Source organism: Electrophorus electricus, chromosome 6 (genome assembly GCF_013358815.1).
Source record: "Electrophorus electricus isolate fEleEle1 chromosome 6, fEleEle1.pri, whole genome shotgun sequence".
Lineage (NCBI taxonomy): Eukaryota > Metazoa > Chordata > Actinopteri > Gymnotiformes > Gymnotidae > Electrophorus > Electrophorus electricus.
Window position 1 is genome coordinate 2,747,244 of NC_049540.1, and position 20,627 is coordinate 2,767,870.

The 20,627-nt window shown below is 40.9% G+C and overlaps 1 protein-coding gene across 1 annotated transcript; it reads left to right on the forward strand.

Annotated features, from left to right (window-relative positions):
• The first annotated feature begins 2,395 nt into the window (after window positions 1–2,395).
• On the forward strand, window positions 2,396–20,291 carry LOC118241525. The gene is made up of 9 exons (XM_035526850.1): window positions 2,396–2,421; window positions 16,040–16,119; window positions 17,172–17,248; window positions 17,342–17,559; window positions 17,931–17,974; window positions 18,399–18,509; window positions 18,622–18,778; window positions 19,524–19,562; window positions 19,965–20,291. Exons 1-9 carry the CDS (start codon window positions 2,418–2,420, stop codon window positions 20,234–20,236), a joined length of 1,002 nt encoding a protein of 333 aa, XP_035382743.1. The 5' UTR covers window positions 2,396–2,417; the 3' UTR covers window positions 20,237–20,291.
• Window positions 20,292–20,627: the final 336 nt, after the last annotated feature.

Genomic DNA, 20,627 nt, shown 5'->3' on the forward strand with positions numbered 1-20,627 from the left:
TTCTTAAAATTAGCAAAATGTTCTGCCAATGGATTAGGCTTTACACCATATAAACTGTACACAAGAAAAAAAACAACATCTTTAAATAAATTCACTGATGTGAGAATAATCTTGCAGCAGTCTCATAATGAAATAAATGAATTTATTGACTACATTTAAGCTGTGTTCTGTTTACTTGGAGTTTCCAGTTTGGTTTCTCATTTAAAAAAACCTGAGCGCAGAATAGTTTAGTTGCTACTGCAACATACAATGTGAAACAAGCCTGCTATGAAGTAAGTTTACTGGATATAAACCAGAGTTAACTGTGTGAACACTGGCCCAACCTGCCATGAGAAAAAATTAAAAACTTCTAGAGGATCAAAGTGATGTTACAGTTATAGGATTATAATTAATTATTATATAAAATTAGAGTGATTAGGTATTGCTTACACATTTTGATAACTGTCTTAATGAAGGTATTGTTCTTTGAATCACACTTTATTCAGGGTCATATGACACATGGTCTTAGATTCACCCTCAGTTCACCAACAAATTTATGGATTGGCCTGAATATTTATTTTTAATGGAAGTCGATGAACATAATGTAGAGCCTGTTATTTTTGCAGCCCTATGTTGGTTTGTTCAAAAAGTAGATTATTCAGATTACTTAGCGCTGACTTAGCAATGTTTCCAGCACATTTTTCTTCTGTTCATTATCTATACATTTGTTCAAGTTTCTCACAGTACCTCTCACCAACGACCTAACCATCACACAACCACAGTGGGGAAATTTGCTCATTAGCATCTCTACTTCCTGTGAAGGCGCCAGCCCAAACTTCCTGTGGAAAATCTTTCGCCTCCAGCCCAAACTTCCTGTGCAAAATCTACAAATGCACCACAGAGATCAGTGCGAGAAAAAAAGATTTGGTGTAAACACATACTTTTACTAAATTTAACGTACAAGAAGTATAGTTTGCTTGATTAAATTAGCAAATAATGCAATACAACAGACAAAACATACAGTACTAAAACAAACTTAAAATGTGTAAATGTGGTTATTTTTTAAATATGTGCAGGCCTATAAGGGATGAAGATGCACTGCTGCATCAAAGTGCATGTTGCTGACAGTTTGAATGGATATTGTATAATTACATTAAACACAATTAGTAATTTATTTAAATATCTTAATAAGCACTTTGCAAAATGTTTTCCTATGTTTCTCAGAGGTTTATCATAAGGCTTGAATGCCAGCTAAAAGAGCAATTATCACTAGTGCAATGTTTCAAATATGGAGCCAAAAAGACTCGCCCCGAATGAGACGTCATGAAGTGATTATATATGATCAAATCGACTGAGTATTGGACCGATGATTATGTGCACACCTTATAAAAGTAACAGCTGTTGCACGAGGTTAAGGATGAACTTTTGGGTGGAAGTGACTGCAAGAATGCAGGTGGGCACCAACAGAAAAGGTACTGGTATCAGGAGTCTGGCCTGCAAAAAAAACACATACACAGAAAATGATTTATAGAATACAATGTGAATGCTTTTACATTTTAGATTTATCTTGAATGCAGGGTACTATGACTACTTCTGACTTTCATCTCAGCTTCCAAGCAGCCAGGACTTTGCGGGCTTGAACTGACCTCAATACTGACAGCAAATCTGCTTCCTCAATAAACTTAAAATCATCATATGTCTCCACCCCAAGGGAATGTAAGGTCTTTTCTAGAATATCCTTCGTCATGTCTGGAAGGTTAGGGAAGTCCTCATTGATGGCAGTGTGTAACCATGTTTGCCGCAAGTCAGTCGTTTTTGGAATCATGGAAGATTGCTTATGAGTGTACACCTAAAAAGAAAAAGTGCCATTACATTGATATCATGTACATGTATATAAAAACCCTTTTTTTTGTTTTGTGATATCTTTCTAATATACTATTTGTGAATTTGTAGTATGGTTTCCACCACAGACCATGCTTACTTCAACAACACACTGTGTTTCAGTGGAATGAAATGGTGCCCAATAAGAATGTATGATGATAATGGGTAAAAATCTACCAAGTTGTTAATGTTAAGACTTTCCAGCCTTGAACTCTGTTTTTTCACAGAGTACAGATGGTATTCAGAATGAAAGTCAGCTTTACGTATATACATTACAAGGTACACAGATTAAAATAACAGGAAGTTCTCCATATTCCATGTGCTCATAATTTTTTGACACAAGAAAATGCCCTTTTTATTTGATGTATCCTTATACTGCACATCTATGGAAACAATAGTACTGTGTTCTGAAAAGACAAATTCTCTAACTGCATCTATCTGGATCTAGAAACCCATTGGTCTTAATGCATAAACTTCCTGATTCAAAGGCGGGTACTTTACCTAGAGCTACTGCCAGCTACATCATTTGCAGAGCAGCACCACAAGGACTCCAAATCATGGGTAAGGGATTTTCTTTTCAGATTTACGCTGGTAATGACATTTAGAGGTCAATTATATGCAGAGATAATAGGAGCAGTTACAGTTTTAATTGTAGTATAAGCAGAACATTCATATTTGTAGAACGCTTTCATAATTTTTTCCGCAAAAATGTAAAACTGTATATTGAATGTTTTGACAGATTGCATTACTTAAATTCGCTGATGCTTGAAAAATGTTTTAATGGAGTCTACACTGACTACATACTACAGCTAGAAAATAATAAAAATTGAAGTGTAAATTGTGTATTGGAAAATTGTGACAAGAACTACATAATTAGAAAAATCGGAACAAGCCACTAATTTGCATGTTTCCATTTTGTGATTCTGTAGTTCTTGATACAGATGTACTCGAGTCCAGTGTCAGTCTCAGTGACATTTGGACTCAGTCTTGTCTCGGTCATGGGGTAAAGTAGACTCGGAAATCGCTTTCTTGACCAGAGTCGACCGGGGTCAAGTTATCCGCGCCATCTGCTCACCGCAAACTAACGGTCTTTAGAGAGAAACGCAGTAGAGAGAAACGCAGACTTTCGTATTTCAAAACAGCTTTGTCGTAAACACATACTTTTACTGAATTTAAAGTAAAGGAAGTAGAGGTTACTTGATTAAATGAGCAAATAATGCAATACAACAAACATAAGACTTAAAGTACCGAAACAAACAAAAACGTGTAAATGTGCTTACTTTTTAAATATGTGCAGGCCTATATTGAATGAAGGTGCTCTGCTGCATGAAAGTACACGTTGCTGACACTTTGATTGGATATTGCATAATTACATGAAACACAATTAGTACCATATTTAAATCGCTTAATAAGCACTTTGTGAAATGGTTTCCTATATGTCTCCCAGAGGTTTATCATAAGGCTTGACTGCCAGCTAAAACAGGGATTATCACTAGTGCAATGTTTCAAATCTGGAGCCGAAGCTACAAGAAAAGACTAGCGCAGAGTGAGACGTCATGAAGTGATTATATATGATCATATCGACTGAGTACTGGACCGATGATTATGTGCGCACATGTTATAAAAGTAACATCTAACGCATGCACCTCTTTGTATATGGTCTGATTTAATGTTTGCATCCATTCTAATAGACAACATCGACCTATTTGAGGACTCCTAGGATTTGGTTGTGCCCAAACCATAAGGGAGGGGGGATTGGGGATGGCGGGTACATTTATAAATTGGAAAATTAAACGGCGTACAGGGGGTCCCATAAAATTTCAATTTACTCTGCGCGTCTCGCTCGATACATGGGCTATGTTACCGATGACCCGAATATTTTAACGCACTGAGATTTTTTTTTTGTAGCTGTGTTTGTCTTAGCATTTTGACCCACTAAAGAAAACTATAAGGAAAAGTACTTTTGATTCATCCGTTTAATTTTCCCTTCTTCCGTTGGTACGCTACGCTACATCATCATCAAATGCGTGTCTACACCAAAGCTCTTCAAGAAATATGAACGTCTGTTTTTTTGTTTAGGGAGTTTAGTTTGCCGTGACCAACGAAATACCGTACACTCTAAAAAAAAGTTGTTTTTAGGAAAAAATCCCGCGAGCTGTGGGTGGCAGAATAATTCTGTAAAAATACAGTAAACAACTTTACAGAACAATCTGTAAATTGTACATTTTAAAACTGTCGTAAATTTTGAACCAGTAAATCCAACAGCCATTTTTGCTAAATTACCATGATCACACTGTCATTAAAATAAAACATTTTGAATTAAAACAGTGAGAAGTTCTCAAAACTCCATGTGAATTGCGATCTTGCCAGTGCTACATGTGATGATTCTGTGTCTTCGTTAGCGAGCAGTTTGGGTACACTTCGCCAAAACGCTTGTTCCCGCAATAATAAAGTAGTCAGAAACAAACTCTAGTGCTCCGTGATTTGCCGATTCAGAGCTCATATAATTTAAAAAGTAAAAATACATGCCTTTATTTTTGCGGGAATGGAAATTGTACACTGAAAATCATTATTTTAAAGATGGTCTTAAAGCACTATAAATATGACCAAATGACATTATTTTGTAATGAAAACACAGAAACGTTTTTTCTGTAGCAACAATTAACAATTAATATGATGCAAATATAAAGAACTAAGGAAAAGCATTGAAATTATAATTCCATTCAATTTCTATGCTGTGATGGGCAGACAAAATAACATATTTGTTAATGTCTTAATATTTATTGACCTAATAATACATCATAAATAAGTCATTCATCCGTATAAGTATTAGCAACATACTCCATGTTCACTGCAGTCACCTGCACTTATTTTATTTTGTACAATGAACATAAATAGGAAAGTGTTAACATTTCAAACTCAACATTGTCAGGATGGAATTTTAATTGTATTGTATTGCTCTTTGTATAACAGGCTTTATTTGATTTTAAACTACAGCAATCAGTAGATACTATAAATAAATATTCTTCTTTTAACATATGCTTCCTTGAAAATTAACAGTTGTGTTTTGTTTAGTATTTTACTATAGTATATTGTAATTTACACATTGTTTCATTGTGTATCTATTTACACTTTTAAATGTCATGATTTTACAACAGTTTACTGTTAATTTCACAGACATTTTTTAGAGTGTAGCATTATATTTAAAGTGCGGATGACTAGACCTCGGTGGTTGGGAGGGCAATTTCCCAGCCTGGAGTAATTAGAATCTAATTTATTTAATATAGGCAATCAATTCCACCAGACTAAAAAGGCATTTCTACTCATGCTTAAATATGAAATACTATGGTGGCTCTTTTTAAGGAGTGTATCACTGTAAGAGTCCACAAGCTCTACCTTTGTATACCGGTTCTACCTCCATTCAATTGATAGAGATGGATGGTGGTGGTAAGATGCTCCTTTTAAAGTTCACTACCAGTTCTCCTACTGACATTTGAGTTGTAGGTAGTTCTCCTTAGACTACTCAACAAAACCCTTCATAAGACACTGTTGTTGTTTTTCATCCTTGTCCCCTGTAACATTGTGACGATGCAAGGATAAGCAGGAACTGGGGATGAGGCACGATGACACACACTTTTAATTTGACAAACATGCAAAACGTACAACAAATCTCACATGCGATGCACATCTCAAACACCAATACACGTATTACAACACCGGAGACATATATACACCCAAGACGATTACACCTACACATAGGTGGATGATACGAGAGGGCATGGCAACACAGACGAACACACACACCTAGACATTTGAGTAGGGGGCGGGGCCATAACGTGACAGAGCCCTCCCCTTCAAGGGCGCGACTCCCGGCGTGCCAGCCTAACGGGCTGCCGACCCTAGACCCACACCAAACAGCGAGGCCAGAGGACCGGACCGGGCAGTCCACCACGGGCCAGTGCGAGCCGCAGCGCGCTGGGAAGTACCGGGACTAGTACGATGACAGATACAGGAACGTACACACTAATGGGGATTGACATAGACGCAGAAGGGAACAAAGTGTTTGGCATATTAAAGGTAATGGGGACAAGCACTACACCACACATATTAAATAGTCCTGGGAAGAGTGGGGGAACCCCAGCTGTTGGCTGGGTCGGATGCCATACAGCCTGCGGGGGGGAGTTCATTGCCGGCTTGGTTTGCGGTGGCTGTCCTGGCCCTGGCACATGCGCATAGGAGAGCGTCCCGGCTGTGTTGCTTATTTGCGGGGCAGTCCACGGTGTCGCTGCCTTTTTTCCTCCCCTAATCTTAGGCGGTCGGCAGCTGTGCTCTGGCAGTCGCCTGTGGATGCTTGCTTGTTCCAGAGCTCATTGGTATGGGCAGAGCCTTGAGTGCTGGGGGCTCATCTTCCTTTGAGCTCATGACATCGTTCGGAGGGGGAGGTTTCCCCTTAGATGCTTCCTCCATCTCCATCAACGGGTCCTCCTCGTGATCGGACCCCTTGTGCGACTCTAGAGTGACCACACTGCACCCCCCTTTTCTCTCCATACTCTGCGTAGCCCTCTGCAAGGTCCAAATAGGACCCAGCGGATTCCGCCTCTGAATACCGGCCATCATGATCAGGCTGGTCTCCATAGGACCCAGCGGAGTCCGCCTCTGCGTGCTGGTCTTCTTGTCAGGCTGGTCTTCGTAGGACCCAGTGGAGTCCGACCCTGGACCTCGCTCAGGATCCCCCAACCCGTCCAGCGGGTCCCTCCTCCACTGCAGAACCATGGGGCGACGGTCTCTCAGTGGTATTGTAGGAGTCCACATCATCCGACTCCAAGGAATGGAAATCATTATACCAGTCCTGGTAGTCTGATGTAATTATATGTGACTCCCCTTCTTCCGCACCTGAACCACACACAGCTGGGCCATGCTCCCCTACTGCGGGCATCCAGAGGGTACCCAAGAACACAGAGGGCTTCCCTGCATAAGCTGTGGAAGCACATTTGCTTCCCTTCTTCCATTTCTTCTGTCCCTTCCCAGGCATCCTTCTGTAGTTGGTTTTTCTGTGACGATGTGAGGATAAACATGATGCAAAGATGAGGCACAATGAAACTCACTTTTATTTTTACAAACATGCAAAACATACAACAAAGTTCAAACGCTATTCACATCTCAAACACCAACACACGTACTACGACACACGAGACATATATACACCCAAGACGATTACACAACACGGAACAGGTGGATGACACAAGAGGGCGTAGCAACATAGATGAACACACACACACCTAGATGTTTGAGAAGGGGGCAGGGCCATAACGTGACAAACACATTTGAGAATAAATGCTTTTGCTTTGTTTTTTGAAATATTAACATTACTTGAGAAGAAAGTTGGATATTCTTTTTTGCTTGCTGTTGCTTGCCATGGAATGCAGCTTGCCGTTGCTTACCATGGATGTAGCTTCCTGGTGTGGGAGGAGTCTCTTCAATAAATAATGAAAACCCAAAGAATATGATACTCACCATATTCTCATGTGAGTAAATAAACTGGCCTCATATAAAATATCTGCAGCTGCATTATGAAACTCAACTCTAGGATTTGCGCAGTCTAGCTCGCTCAATGACATCAATATACGTTGTAGTTGATAGCAATGTGCACGTCTGGATGTAGGAAGCTGTGGACTTAAATGAATAAACACAACCAAGGCACAGGTGATGGTGATCAATAATCGGCATATTATGGACAAGGTAGGTGTGGTTATTCTGTGTGTGTGTGTGTGTGTGTGTGTGTGTGTGTGTGTGTGTGTGTGTGTGTGTGTGTGTGTGTGTGTGTGTGTGTGTGTGTGTGTGTGTGTGTGTGTGTGTGTGTGTGTGTGTGTGTATATGTCAGTGGGTGTGTCCCTCTGGGTGAGTGCCGGCGTACCATGACACCCACTCACATGGGCTCATTCAGGCCCCTTTTATGAAGCGCCTTTGCTTTTTCCCCTCTGGGCCTATTGATCAGAAACTCAAAGGTACAAGGGTAATTGGTGACATAGTCCAGGCTGGTGATATCCTCTTGTTTCAGCAGATCAGAAGTAAGTTTAATATTCCCAAGTCTTTCTTCAGAAGCAAAGGTTTCGTATGAGCAAAGTTAAAGCTGCTAACGGCTTTACTGTCTCTCCCGTTGAGCTGCTTTAAAGGCCACAAAAGAAGTACAATTTGTAATGAAAAGGTTGTACATTGAGTTCTGCAATGCCAGTGTGAATAATGTGTATTCTATAACTAAAAGGTTGTGGGGAGAAGAGTTTGGTTCTACCACTGATTTATCAGACTGCGGAGTTAACCTATATGTGAACAGCCCACTCATATTACAGCAAGTAACTTCGTTTGGGAGAGGCAATTCAACATTTTTCACTAGCTGTTTATTGCTACAGAATCTAGGCATAGGATGAATTCAAATTTGTGCAAATGTTATTATAATTCTTTCCTTGTTTGTGGGTCTGTCTGCAGATACAGGAATTGTGGTATGAGGTCAGGAATTCTCTTAATTTATGGGTTTACAGTCTATGTGTTAGTTCTTAATTTTTTAGGTAAACATTTACTGCATTTATTTGATTTTTATTTTTTGCATTGTATTCAAAAATGCTTTTGTGTCTTTGGAGTATTAGTATTATCCTGTTTGAGGCTTTTCATTCAACTCTGAAAGACAATTTTATTTATTTATTCTATAATAAATAGAACGGACACGCAGATGGGCACAGGGGTAGAAACAAGGGAAAAATAGGAACGGCCACAGTCAATACAACAGGGGCAACATGATGGACAAAAGCAGGTCATTGGATGACAGGTGAAGCTGGTTCTCAGGCAAGGTGAGGAGAAGGGCCCAGGTTTGTATCATAGAGCCGGTATGGAGACGAAGTAAGGCGAGGAACGGCCACAGAATCACGGGTGATGCAAGGAGCTGGGACCGGGAATGACACATGATAAAGAACAAACACCAGACACAGACCTAGAACATGAAGATGAGGCAAACAATATGTACACAGGAGACCCAAACAGATGACGGACTGAACCAGGACAGGAAACAGAACCAGAGGACACTGAGGAAGCCGATATGGACACAGAAACCTGAGGGACACAAGGATTAGACAAAGAAGTAGGGACAGGTCCAGGGGCAGGACTACAGACAGGCACTGGAGACGGGGCAGGACTGCGGTCCTGGAATGTGACAAGACCAGGGATACATATGGGACTTGGGGCTAAACTACAGACAGGTATCAGTGTTGGGACAGACTGAGGGACAGAAGTAGGACGGGTAAAGGAGTAGGACCAGTAACATGGCCTGAACAGGAGGTGGGTACAGAGACAAGAGAGGAGAGGAGAAACATGAGTAGGAGGTATATTAAGTATTTCCAATGCAACTGACACAGGCACAGGAACAAAATAGACAATAGGCATGGGTACAGGTACTGGGACGGGAAAGGGAACACTAATGCCACAAGGTAGTGTAACGAACTTCACCATGGTAACCATGGCATAGATTTATGGATAGGAACATGAACAAAACCAGGAACAGGATAAGGCAAAACAGGAGCTGAAGAAACCATAGAAGCAGCTATTAGGGACATAGGGGAGTCTGGAGGAGCAACCACAAGGACGGGCGTGGCACAAGGCGTGGGGACAGGTAGAGTGGCTTCATCCACTGGATGAACAGCAACTGACAGGGTGACAATCTCTGTGCTGGAAACATGGACTGGCAGATCAGTGTCCTTTGCACCCAGAACAGAGTCTACCCTGGGAACAGCAGGTCTGGGAGGTCCAGATTCTTAGCCACAGGAACTGACCTGGGAACAGGACGGGCGGCATCTCTCAAGCCGAGAACAGGAAATGGATCAAGAGCAGGCTGAGTGGTGTCTTCCATTGCGGGGACAGGAAGTGGCCCTGCATGCTGGGAACAGGAACAGGCTGTGTGGCCTCACTCACACTGGGAACTGGAACAGGAGCAGGAGCAGGCTGGTCCTGCTCGTGTTCCAGTTCCCAGTGTCTTTCACGTCAGGAATGGGAACATGAGCAGATTGCGTGGCATCTTCCATGCCGGGAACAGGAACATGAGCAGGGTGGGTGGTGTTTGCCCCACTGGAGACTGGAGCTGGCAGGGTGTCTGAGAGGGTTGTAGCTACAGAAGGCTGGATAGGTGAGGCTTCAGCAAATCGTGCAGTTAACAACTGGAAGAACCCTTCCACAGTCCTAGCCTCTTGAGCTCTGTGCTGGAGTATTATCTCAGCCCACTCTAGTGCTTTACCCTGAAGAAATGTTCTCAATAACAGTACTTTCACTAGTTCTGGGGGATTAGGGCAGGTCAACAAAACACAGGACTTAAACAACGAAAACAATTAAGGACTAACCAGACACAGGTGAACATATGAACAGCAAAAACCAGAACAAAGAGTGGAATTGAGGATCAGGTGAAGGTGTGACAGGTATGGAAACAACAGACGAGTGGCAGAGAAAATGAAACCAAGGAACAGAACAACAAGGAAGTAAAGGAAAGCAGACATGCCAGGGAAACCATGGAAACAGGGATGCCAGGAGGGTGGCCAATTGTGACAGTAGCTAGACCATTTTTAACAATTTAACATGGACATGTAAACAGTTTATTTTGAAAAAGAACATTTCTTGTTCACATTGAGACATGGCTAGTCTGCTTCTTCTTCGACTTCATCAACAATAATAAGTCATTTTGCTTGTGTTTAAAGTGCACCAATTCAAAAAAGTTTTATACAAATTGGCATGAAATATAAAGTGTGAAGAGTGTGATGCATTTAGATTTAGGAAGGTTTTCTTTATTCACTTAATTTTAGCTGTTCATATGTGATGATGAATGAAAAAGCAATGGACTGCAGCTCCAAAAGCAAACAATTTGTTCCTATGACATCACCTTTCAAGTGTGCCCTGAAAGCTAGCTGCATCATCACCAAACATTTTGCATGGAGTAAGAAATCTTTTATAATGACTGAGGAATTGGCTGCCATAGTTTTGTGCTGTGAGATGATCGAAGAAACCACAGCAAACAAATTACATAAAGACCAGCACACGAATGATGGCATAAAATGGATTGCTGACATAGCCAGCTTTTTGACAGAAAAAAAACTATTTTACACGAAACGCTGAGTATTGTTTCAGGAAACAAACAGCAACTCTGAGACAGATTTTGTCCAAACCGAAAGAACAAGCGGAAACAAGTCAGAGGACAAATGTCATATATAAGATTCAATGCAACAACTGTGAAAAGAATTACACTGGACAAACAGGAAGGAGGTTGTCAACTAGAATACATGAGCAGTACCTGGCTATTAAAAGACACAACCTGCTATCTCTCATGTCCATTCACAGACCATGAGGGACACAAATGTGACCTCAACACAGCAAATATCATGACCCAGTCAAAATCGAGAAGAGAACGGGAATTGCTTGAGGCCTGGTCCTTGACAGAAAAATCAATAAATAGACATATTGCTATTGATCCACTCTACCAGCCATGTCTTCCCAAATGAAATATGACTCTAAGAGGAGACCGGTTTTACTGGCCACAACACCTTGATGTAATGGAATTCTATAGCGCATGTCCCGAATGCCAGTTAACAGCACCACAGAGAAAATCAGAGTGTCCATGATAAACCTACCTATTGTGGATGTACCATGCTCACAAATTACCATTGATATATTAGGGCTTTTACTAAGAAGTAGGGGAAGAAACTGCTATATCCTGGTAATTTGTGATAATGTGACATAATATCCGTAAACCTTTCCCCCAAGAAAAGTGAAGACACGTCAGCTTGTTAATGCTTTTATACAGGTAATTTCCATGGTGGGGATCCCAAGGGAAATATTTATAGACCAGGGTACAAACTTCACATCCAAGCAATTCAAGGAAGCTTTTTGATTTATTAGGCATAATAGGAATCAGGATCATTACTACCAACCATAAAATGATGGGTAGTAGTGAAATGTATGCTCACATAGATTGTTTCAGAAATTACTGATTATCAGAACACATGGCTCCCATACTTGGTTTTGAATACCAAGAGGTGTTTCATGCATCTGTGAGGTTTTGAACCTGTTAGCTTTTTTATGGAAGAAAAGTGGGCTGACCACTGGATGTTCTTAAGGAAGCATGGGAAAGACAAATCCATATCAGAAACCAAATGTCCTTGTGCCACATGCTAAACATGAAAGAAAACATGATGAATTTGATGGCGGTCCATGTGAACATGAGAAGGTCCATCATTATGAGAAAGAGTGGTATGACAAAGCAGCAAGAGACAGAGAGCTAATGTTGAGTGACAAAGCACTTGTTCTCCTGCCCATTTTAGATGCTTGCTTGTTAGCAAAGTGGCTGGGGCCAAATGAAGTTGTCAAGCAAATCAGACAGATGTCATTTGAAATATTTGAAGTATGACATGGTTGAAGCACATTCAGCCAGTTGGTATTGTTCTTCAAAGATTCATTTACACAGAGTTGACAGCCAACCCAACCAAATGCAAGCTGGCAAGGGGCACAGTCTCTTAACTGGGCTATATCCTGGGAGGCAGAGTCATATACCCCCACGTCAACAAGGTAGAAGTGGTCATACATTTACTGCTTGGAATTTTAATCTTCCATAGGGTTTAATGTAATATTTTAGCACTAACAAACTTGACTGGTATAAACAGTGATTCCTTTTGTTACAAGAGCCATAACAGCACTTCAGTATAGAAGGGCTAACTATAAAGTTAAATAAGCTTACATTTGTACCTCATACAGGTTCATACAGTAACAAAAATATTACTGAACTAAGACACAACAATACCGATGTGTAAGTAATTTATAGTTTATATTGTCAAATTGAATGTAATGTTGAGATCTGTCAAGGAAGTAGGATGCTGAGGCAAGTCTCCGTCATTGACAAAAAAGACTTTTATTAAAACAGAAACAAAACAAAATATGAACAAGGACAAACGACACTAAACTAAATGACACTGCAAACAGAACAACTGGAAATACTTCTTTATAAGCATGGCATGGGGTCAAACACAGACAAACACTACTGACAACACAGGGACTTAAATATACAACTAAACAAGGGCTGTGACAAGGGACTGGTGATACGAATGAGTAACTAACAGGAAGGGGGCAAGCTAAAGAGGGAACACACACACACACACACACACACACACACACACAAGATGATGTAAACATAAAAGCCATGTGTTGAGAGGCTATGTGGGCTTAGGAGGAGGGGTCAAGGAGGGAATCATTATAGTAACCATTACAGAGCAACAACAGGCATGGGAACTTACACACTAATGGGAAGAATACAGGGAATGTTAGGTCAACTGACTACCATGGGCTTGGGTGCTAGACACCTCCACTTTCCTGGAGGTCTTGTGGGGGGACACGCAGATTCTGGAGTGGTGCGTGCCAGATGTCACTTGCACCGTCTTGGAGATCTTGAGAAGGAGTGCATGGTCTCTGGAACTATGTGCACCTTTTGGGATTAGAGGGTGGGAGTAGAGGGTCAAGTTTTATATGGATGTATGTGTATGTACACCATGTACAATTCCAGTTTACAAATTTACAGATTTACAGTCACATGGTGTTGGTGGTCTCCACAGTTTATCAGTTGCCCTGATTCAGGGCCCGAATGGCCTGTGGGAAGAAGCTCCTCTTCAGTCTCTCTGTATTGGTCTTCAGGGAGTGAAAGCGTTTCTCTTTCTTCTAGAAAGAGAAGAGGCTATTGTTGGGATGGGTGGGGTCCTTCACATTCCTCCTGGTCTTGGTCTGGCATGACTTGTAATAGATGGTCTGCAAGTCAGGAAGTTCCGTATGAGTGATGGGCCCTGCTGAACGCACCACCCTCTGGAGTGCTTGTCTGTCCTGCTTGGTGCTGTTCCCAAACCAGACTGTGATGTTCCCCGTGAGGATGCTCTAGATAGTGCAGGTGTAGAAGTTCCGCAGTACCTCGGAGGGCAGTCTGAAGTCTCTTAGGCATCTGAGGTGGTAAAGACGCTGACGAGCCTTCTTTGCCAGGGAGTTGGTGTGGCGGGACCAGGACAGGTCCTGCAAGATGTGAACTCCAAGGTACCTGAAACTGTCTACTCTCTCCACCATGGTTCCATTGATCCTCACAGGTTGGTAGTGCTGCTCCTGCTTCTTGCTGCAGTGCACAATCAACTCCTTTGTCTTGCTGACATTTAGGAGGAGATTATTTCCCTGGCACCAGTTTTCCAGGTGTTTAATCTCCTCCCGGTAGGTCCTCTCATCGTTGTCCGAGATCAGGCCCATGATGACGGTATTGTCAGCAAACCTGACAATGATAGTGGAGCTAGAAGTGGCTGCGCAGTCGGAGACGTACAGTGAGTAGAGCAAGGGGCTTAGGACACAACTCTGAGGAGCTCCAATGCTAAGGGTGAGGGTGGATGAGACACAGTTGCCCACCCCTACTGATTGTGGTCTGCCTGTTAGAAAGACGGAGATCCAGTCGCACAGGGATGTATGCAGTCCTAGATCCTCCAACTTAGTAGTGAGTAGGGAGGGGATGATTGTGTTAAATGCTGAACTGTAGTCGACAAACAGCATTTTAACATAATTACCCCTCCCTTTGTCCAGGTGGGTCAGTGTGGTGTGGAGCAGATGTGCAATTGCGTCATCAGTGGAGCGGTTGTGGCGGTATGCAAACTGCAGTGGGTCCATGGAGGCTTGCAGTGAAGAGGTGATGAAGCCTCTGACTAGCTTTTCAAAGCACTTCATCAGGACTGATGTGAGGGCAACAGGGTGGCAGTCATTGAGGCCGGAGGGTCGAGGTTTCTTTGGGACGGGGATGATGGTGGATCTCTTGAAGCTGGATGGGATGATACCGAGCGTCAGGGAGAGATTGAAGATGTCGGTGAATACCGGGGCTAGCTCGTCTGCGCAGGCTTTGATGACTCTCCCGCAGATACTGTCTGGTCGTACTGGTATTCACTCTTTTAAACACTCTCCTCACTTCACTCTCTGTGACGATGAGAGGACGCTGTTCTATGGTGGGCTCTGCACATGTTCCGTTGGCTGCGCCGATAGCACCATTTGCATTGTTAGCGCTAGCGCTGTTAGCATTAGCACTGCTAGATGTAGCCTCGAAGCGAGCGAAGAATCTCTATGCACCCCTGTTTTTCTTTTTCCTCAGTTTGGACAGAGCACTCTCAACCATTTCACTGCGAGTTATATTGTGTATGACTATGTATGTGACAAATAAACCAAACTTGAACTTAAACTTGAGAATGTGTTTAGCTCGTTTGCCAGAGACACACCCACACTCATCAGTTGGGTGGGTGGGCTCCTGTAGTCCGTGATCATCCGTAGTCCCTGCCACAGGGATCTAGAGACACTCTGCTGGAACTGTGTCTCTAGTTTCCTCCCGTAGCGCCGCTTCACCTCCCTCACCGCACTCCGTATGCTGCAGACTTGTACTCGTCCAGATGGCAGATTCCCTCCCAAAGTATGCATCCATCATATTAGCAAATGCCTGAGCGGCACATCTCTTGTCATATTCTGCCTGCTCAGTTTTCTCGGGCAGCAGCGCCAGGTACTTAACCCCCACCCGCAGACCTTCTAGTGAAGAGGAGACTCAGTTCATTCCTTGATGGTTGGTGTAACTTTGAGAAGTGTCAAGGAGGGGACAATTACATTAAATAAAAACCAAAGTACATAAAATGTATAGTTAACTGATAATTGTCACTCATCAGTCACCAATCAGCCAACGATACATCAATAGCAATCATGTGCACTTTAAAGTCAGTTTTAAAGCAGTTTCACCTTTACCTACAAGAACAGAATATGTACTACAGGAGCTGTGGGAGCCTTGTAAAACTTATAAACTTTTGGGACAAAATACCCCAATAGTTTGTATGTCTGAATGACAAAAAAGCGCTAGAAATGTATCTGATTTTTTCCAAAGATGGTGCTCCATAGTGCTCAGTTAGGACTGTTGGTAAAATTGTCCATTAAGGTGGTGTTCATGAGGCTCTCTCACACATCTAGATAAGGCCTTCATAACAGATGAGATATACCTACATGAACATTTTAAATTGTTAATTCCAACAGGTGATGATGAACAATGCAACAAATTGTCTCTTAGAAAAAAATTATTAATATTAGTGTATTTTGTTTGCTTTTGCATTTCACATAGCGGAGAAAATTTCTGAAGATAATGGGACTTCTACAATGGGCACTTGCTCATCATCAACGCAACTCTCTGGCACTGGAAATGTAAGAATTACTTTTAACAAAGCAAGTTAGAGGGCAACTCTCCCAGAACTCTACATTGAGAAACGTTTGGTATTAGATGACTTGTAATAAGTTTCTTATCAGAGCTATAGAAACCGAAAACTTGACATTGCTAGCAGTGCTATAGGTTGTTAGATGAGCATAAATAATCAACTTATGATGAAGAGACAATATATATGCACCATTTTAACCTAGAGAATTATTTAAAATGCTATAAAGTCATTATGCTTATTTGAATCTGATCCTACCTAAGCCATCCAAATATTTTTTTTCATAATTTTGTACAGTCCTGTTTAGCTTTTAAAAGGTGTTTCTGGTTAGTTCTCGTTTGGGCTCGCTCTATGTGGTTCTGTTTGTTTCTATCTCTCGCGTTTATTGTGTTTTTGGTCAGAATCCGTTTGTCCTAGATTCTCGCGCCTCTGCGTTTAGTTAGATCTCGTTTATCCTCGTGCATATGTGTTTAGTTATCTCCAGTTTAATCCCCCTTCTCATTCCTCACCCTGCGTTCACATATATGTTGTCTCCACGCGCTCTGTTTAGATATCTTTGCGATCTATGTTGCTTTACTTGTCTAGTTCCGCTACCTGTATCTTCGTTGCGAATGTTGTTTGTTCATCTTACGTAGCCCGGTTCTGTTATCCCCGCTTGTCCAAGTCTTTGTGTTCATAGTTGTGTTTATCATTGTTGCTCTCAGTAAGTCTTTCTTTGTGTGTGTATATACTTTGTTGCCTAAGTCTCGCCCTCACCCTATTAGCCTGTTCCTCTTATCATTGTACATCCTTGGTTCTAGTCGGTATTGTTAGTCTATGTTTGTTAATAAAAGCATTACTTGATTATATCCCATCCGTCCCTTGTGGCTTCCCAGAGTACTTTAGTTTCGTATAAACGGAGCACTTCGCAAGTGTGTTCGCTCAACACCCTCCCATCCCGCGTTACAAATATACATACATTCACAGTTCAGTTTATGTGAGTTCAGCAAATGGAAAAATCCAGTCCAGTGTACTTTTTTAATCTACTGTTATTCACTTTAATAGGCCTCAACAGAAAGTAAAGTTTTCATTCCTAAAATGAAAGAAATCCATTTAGAGGGCATGCCTACGTCTACATACAGGTACTATTTGTTTATTACAGTTTTTACCATAACACAAACTGTTTAGCTGTGATATTCAACATGTGTTTGTATTCTGGGTTTTCTGACCTACAGCTTTCTGTGCCCTCATGCTGGTCAGTTCCAGTGTAAAATCACCAACATTGTGTTTGAGATGGAGGAGAAAGGGGAGGTGCAGTACAGAATCGTCTCCTGGGATACCCATCTCTTGGATGGCTTGGGTCACATGCAGCCTGCAGGACCCCTGTATGAAATAGACTGCTGTGAAGGTTCAGTCAGTCATCTACACCTGCCACACTGTGAGACAGTCTATGGTACAAAAAAAATCTTTATTTTTGGTGCATTTATTATTAAGATTTTTATTCTCCTATACTCAACCTGTATTTAGATTAATAATATTGCTGGAGTTGTATATTCAGCTGAATGCTATCAGTGTTCTTCACATTTGCCTGATCTGAACAAAACTGTTTTTTACCCTTTATGTAGGTTTAGTGTTCATGTGCGTTGAAGTTGGAAAATGATAATGATTTTTAAATTGTTAAAAATGATTTCTGAATTGTCAGCTTGTTGAAAAATCATCCCTTTGGTGGAATTTTCCTGCCTGATAGTTTAACCACTACTTGAAGACAATTCATGTTTAGATACTGTCTCTGAATAGGCTGTAATGTTTTCCTCTTGTTTACAGAAGAAAATCAGATGGAACTCACTGTGGCAAATTTTATTAATAAGGTAGAGACCTTAAAGCCACTGAAAGTGACAAACACACATGTGATTATTAGAATTCAGGATCACACCCTCTTTGGCCTCCTCAAAAACATGATCCATTACTCCAGCCCCATCAGTGCTCAAGTGTTGCTCTTCTATAAAGAAATGACTATTGAGAAAATCAGGAATAAACTGGACATACACTTGTTGCCAGGAAACGTACCAGCTGAAGAGGTAATCAGTATTTGTTAATGTAGTCATGAACAATATGTGACAGTGACTCCCCCTTGCTGGTGGTAGCCTCCTTAGTAATGAAAAGCAGTTGCACCTAGTGAATATCAGTGAATTGACCACCATGGAAGTAACTGTGGCGATCAGTTTTAGTGCGTTATGTAAATAGGAAATTTTATGTACCCCAGTGGCAAACATCCTGACACTTGTTATATAGGTGCAGAAAAAGCATGAAGGCAGTACATATTTTGAAACCAGCTCCAGATGCCAGCTGATTCCTGGTAGAAAATACAAAGCATCATGTGATCCATATGTACCCCAGCCAAAGGTAAACTACAACCTGAGCAATCTGATCAAAATGGATGAAACATTTGAAAGGTCTACAGTTGTCCTGTTTTCACACAGTTAACTTCTCTTCAAATGTTAATTTCCTTTTGAAGCATGCAGAGTTTGACAGTCACTATGGCCCCAACCATCACCCCACTTTTGTGGTCTTCTCTGAGGCTGACGTTGTTACAGTGAGTGTTTTAGATGAAGATGGAATGGAGGTGTGGGAGCCACATCAGGTCTTTATGATAAGTGAAAAAATGGAGAAATGTAAGTTGGATTTCTTTTACAAAGTTATTAACCGAATTCTCTAGTTTGTACTTCTTAGTGAGACGCTGCGTTAAAGGCATGATCATTATTAACCTCCCCCAGTTAACTAGTCACACTTCTCAGATGCATTTCAACCCAAGGTTTTGGTGAAAGATAGATGGAAAAATTAGCACTGGTACAAGACATTTTATAGTGTACAAGAAAAGGTAGATTTATTTCAATATGGTCAGTATGTATACTGTATATTCAAGTCCATTGCTGTAACAGTTATCGGAAGCTGTATATGTTCCGGTCTGCTTTTTAAAAATTTAAGTTAGTTTGGATTTTGAATAAGCTTTCTGTAGTTATTTGTTATTTGAACTCCATGTATGTCAGAGCCTTACTAGGAATGGCAGCTGTTGAAAAATAATTTCACCAGCTGTAAATAGTGTAAATGTTAAAATCTATAGATTTTTAAACTTTGTATGTGCTTCATGTTTCTGTTGGTACTACAGTTACATTAAAACTGTTGACATGCTGCAAGGAGCATGCATATTCAATACTTTTTTATTTTATTTTTTAAAATCTTGGCCTACAAACATAGGGCTGGTTTTCCCAGATATATTAATTAAGCTTGGGATAAATTGCAGTGCCAAAGGTTCACTACTGGCTCTTCTTTCGGTCAATGTGTAGACTTAATCTGTGTCTAGGAAACTAGCCTATAGTGTTTCGGACATTCAACAAGATGCTCTCTGTGTCACTCTAGGTCAGATTGCAGAGAAAACCCCACTCAAAATGCCAGCAGGTATGATGCTTCTTAATAAACTACAGGAATAAATAAACTAAACAAACTACTTGGTATAAATTAGGACCATCTGAGACTGTAACTGTCAGGTTGTCTCTTTGCTGGGAGTTTCTCAGTATTATTGAGTCTCAAACTCATAGTTAAAACTGATAGTTACCAAGATACAAATTACTGTCTAGTATTTTTTATGTGCAAACTAGTCTTCTCTAGACTTTCTAGTCTGCAGCCTATAGTTGTCATTATTTGCAGGCAACAATCAGAGCAATAAGCTGAGTCCATGTAAGTTAGGAACATTTAGTTTTCAGGCCAGTATAATGTTAATAAATGGGATTTGACTTATGATGTCTTTAGAATAAAGTTTAATCTGTACACATGAATGTGACTTGGGCCTTTGTGTTTCAGAAGTACACTTTGTGGATAAATACATGGACAAGCTCATCGGTCGAGTCACCTCAGTAATGGAGATAGCAGACTGTCTGCAAAGCAAAAACATGATTACTGATGAAACATATGACAAAATACACACTGAAAAAACCCCACAGGAGCAAATGAGGATCTTAAACCAAGCACTTAGGTCAGGAGGCCAAAACATGAAAGATGAATTCTATAAAATACTTAAAGAGAAGCAGCCGTTCTTAATAAAAGATCTGGAGTCTGAACCCAGCAAGGTGTAATCAAATATTTCATTAGAAGCTTTAACCATTTGGGACTGGCTGCCTTTGTAACCAAGTACAGAGATGTTCAATAGAGTTAGATAACCTACATGCCATTATTAATACTTACAATTGCTTAAAACAAATGTCAATGTTTATAGTGTGAAAGCAGAATTTTTGAATTATTATTTTGAAGTAGACATGAGTTTATTATAATGAAATGTGTTAAAAAAAAAGAAATGCAGTGATACTGCAAAAACTAATTCTATAACATACAATCTAATAATAAATGGATTTTACTTTTAATAAGTGGTTTTATTTCATGTTTGAAGATACTGATCACCATTAGCCACTAATGTATCCCATAACAGTGTAAGGTGGGCTTGAAAGCAGGTCAGCTAGGTGACGACAC

Coding starts and splice junctions, on each gene's coding strand:
- LOC118241525 (XM_035526850.1), top strand. Junction 18,510..18,621: donor CATATGTACCCCAGCCAAAG/GTAAACTACAAC, acceptor TTCCTTTTGAAG/CATGCAGAGTTTGACAGTCA. Junction 18,779..19,523: donor AAGTGAAAAAATGGAGAAAT/GTAAGTTGGATT, acceptor GTGTCACTCTAG/GTCAGATTGCAGAGAAAACC.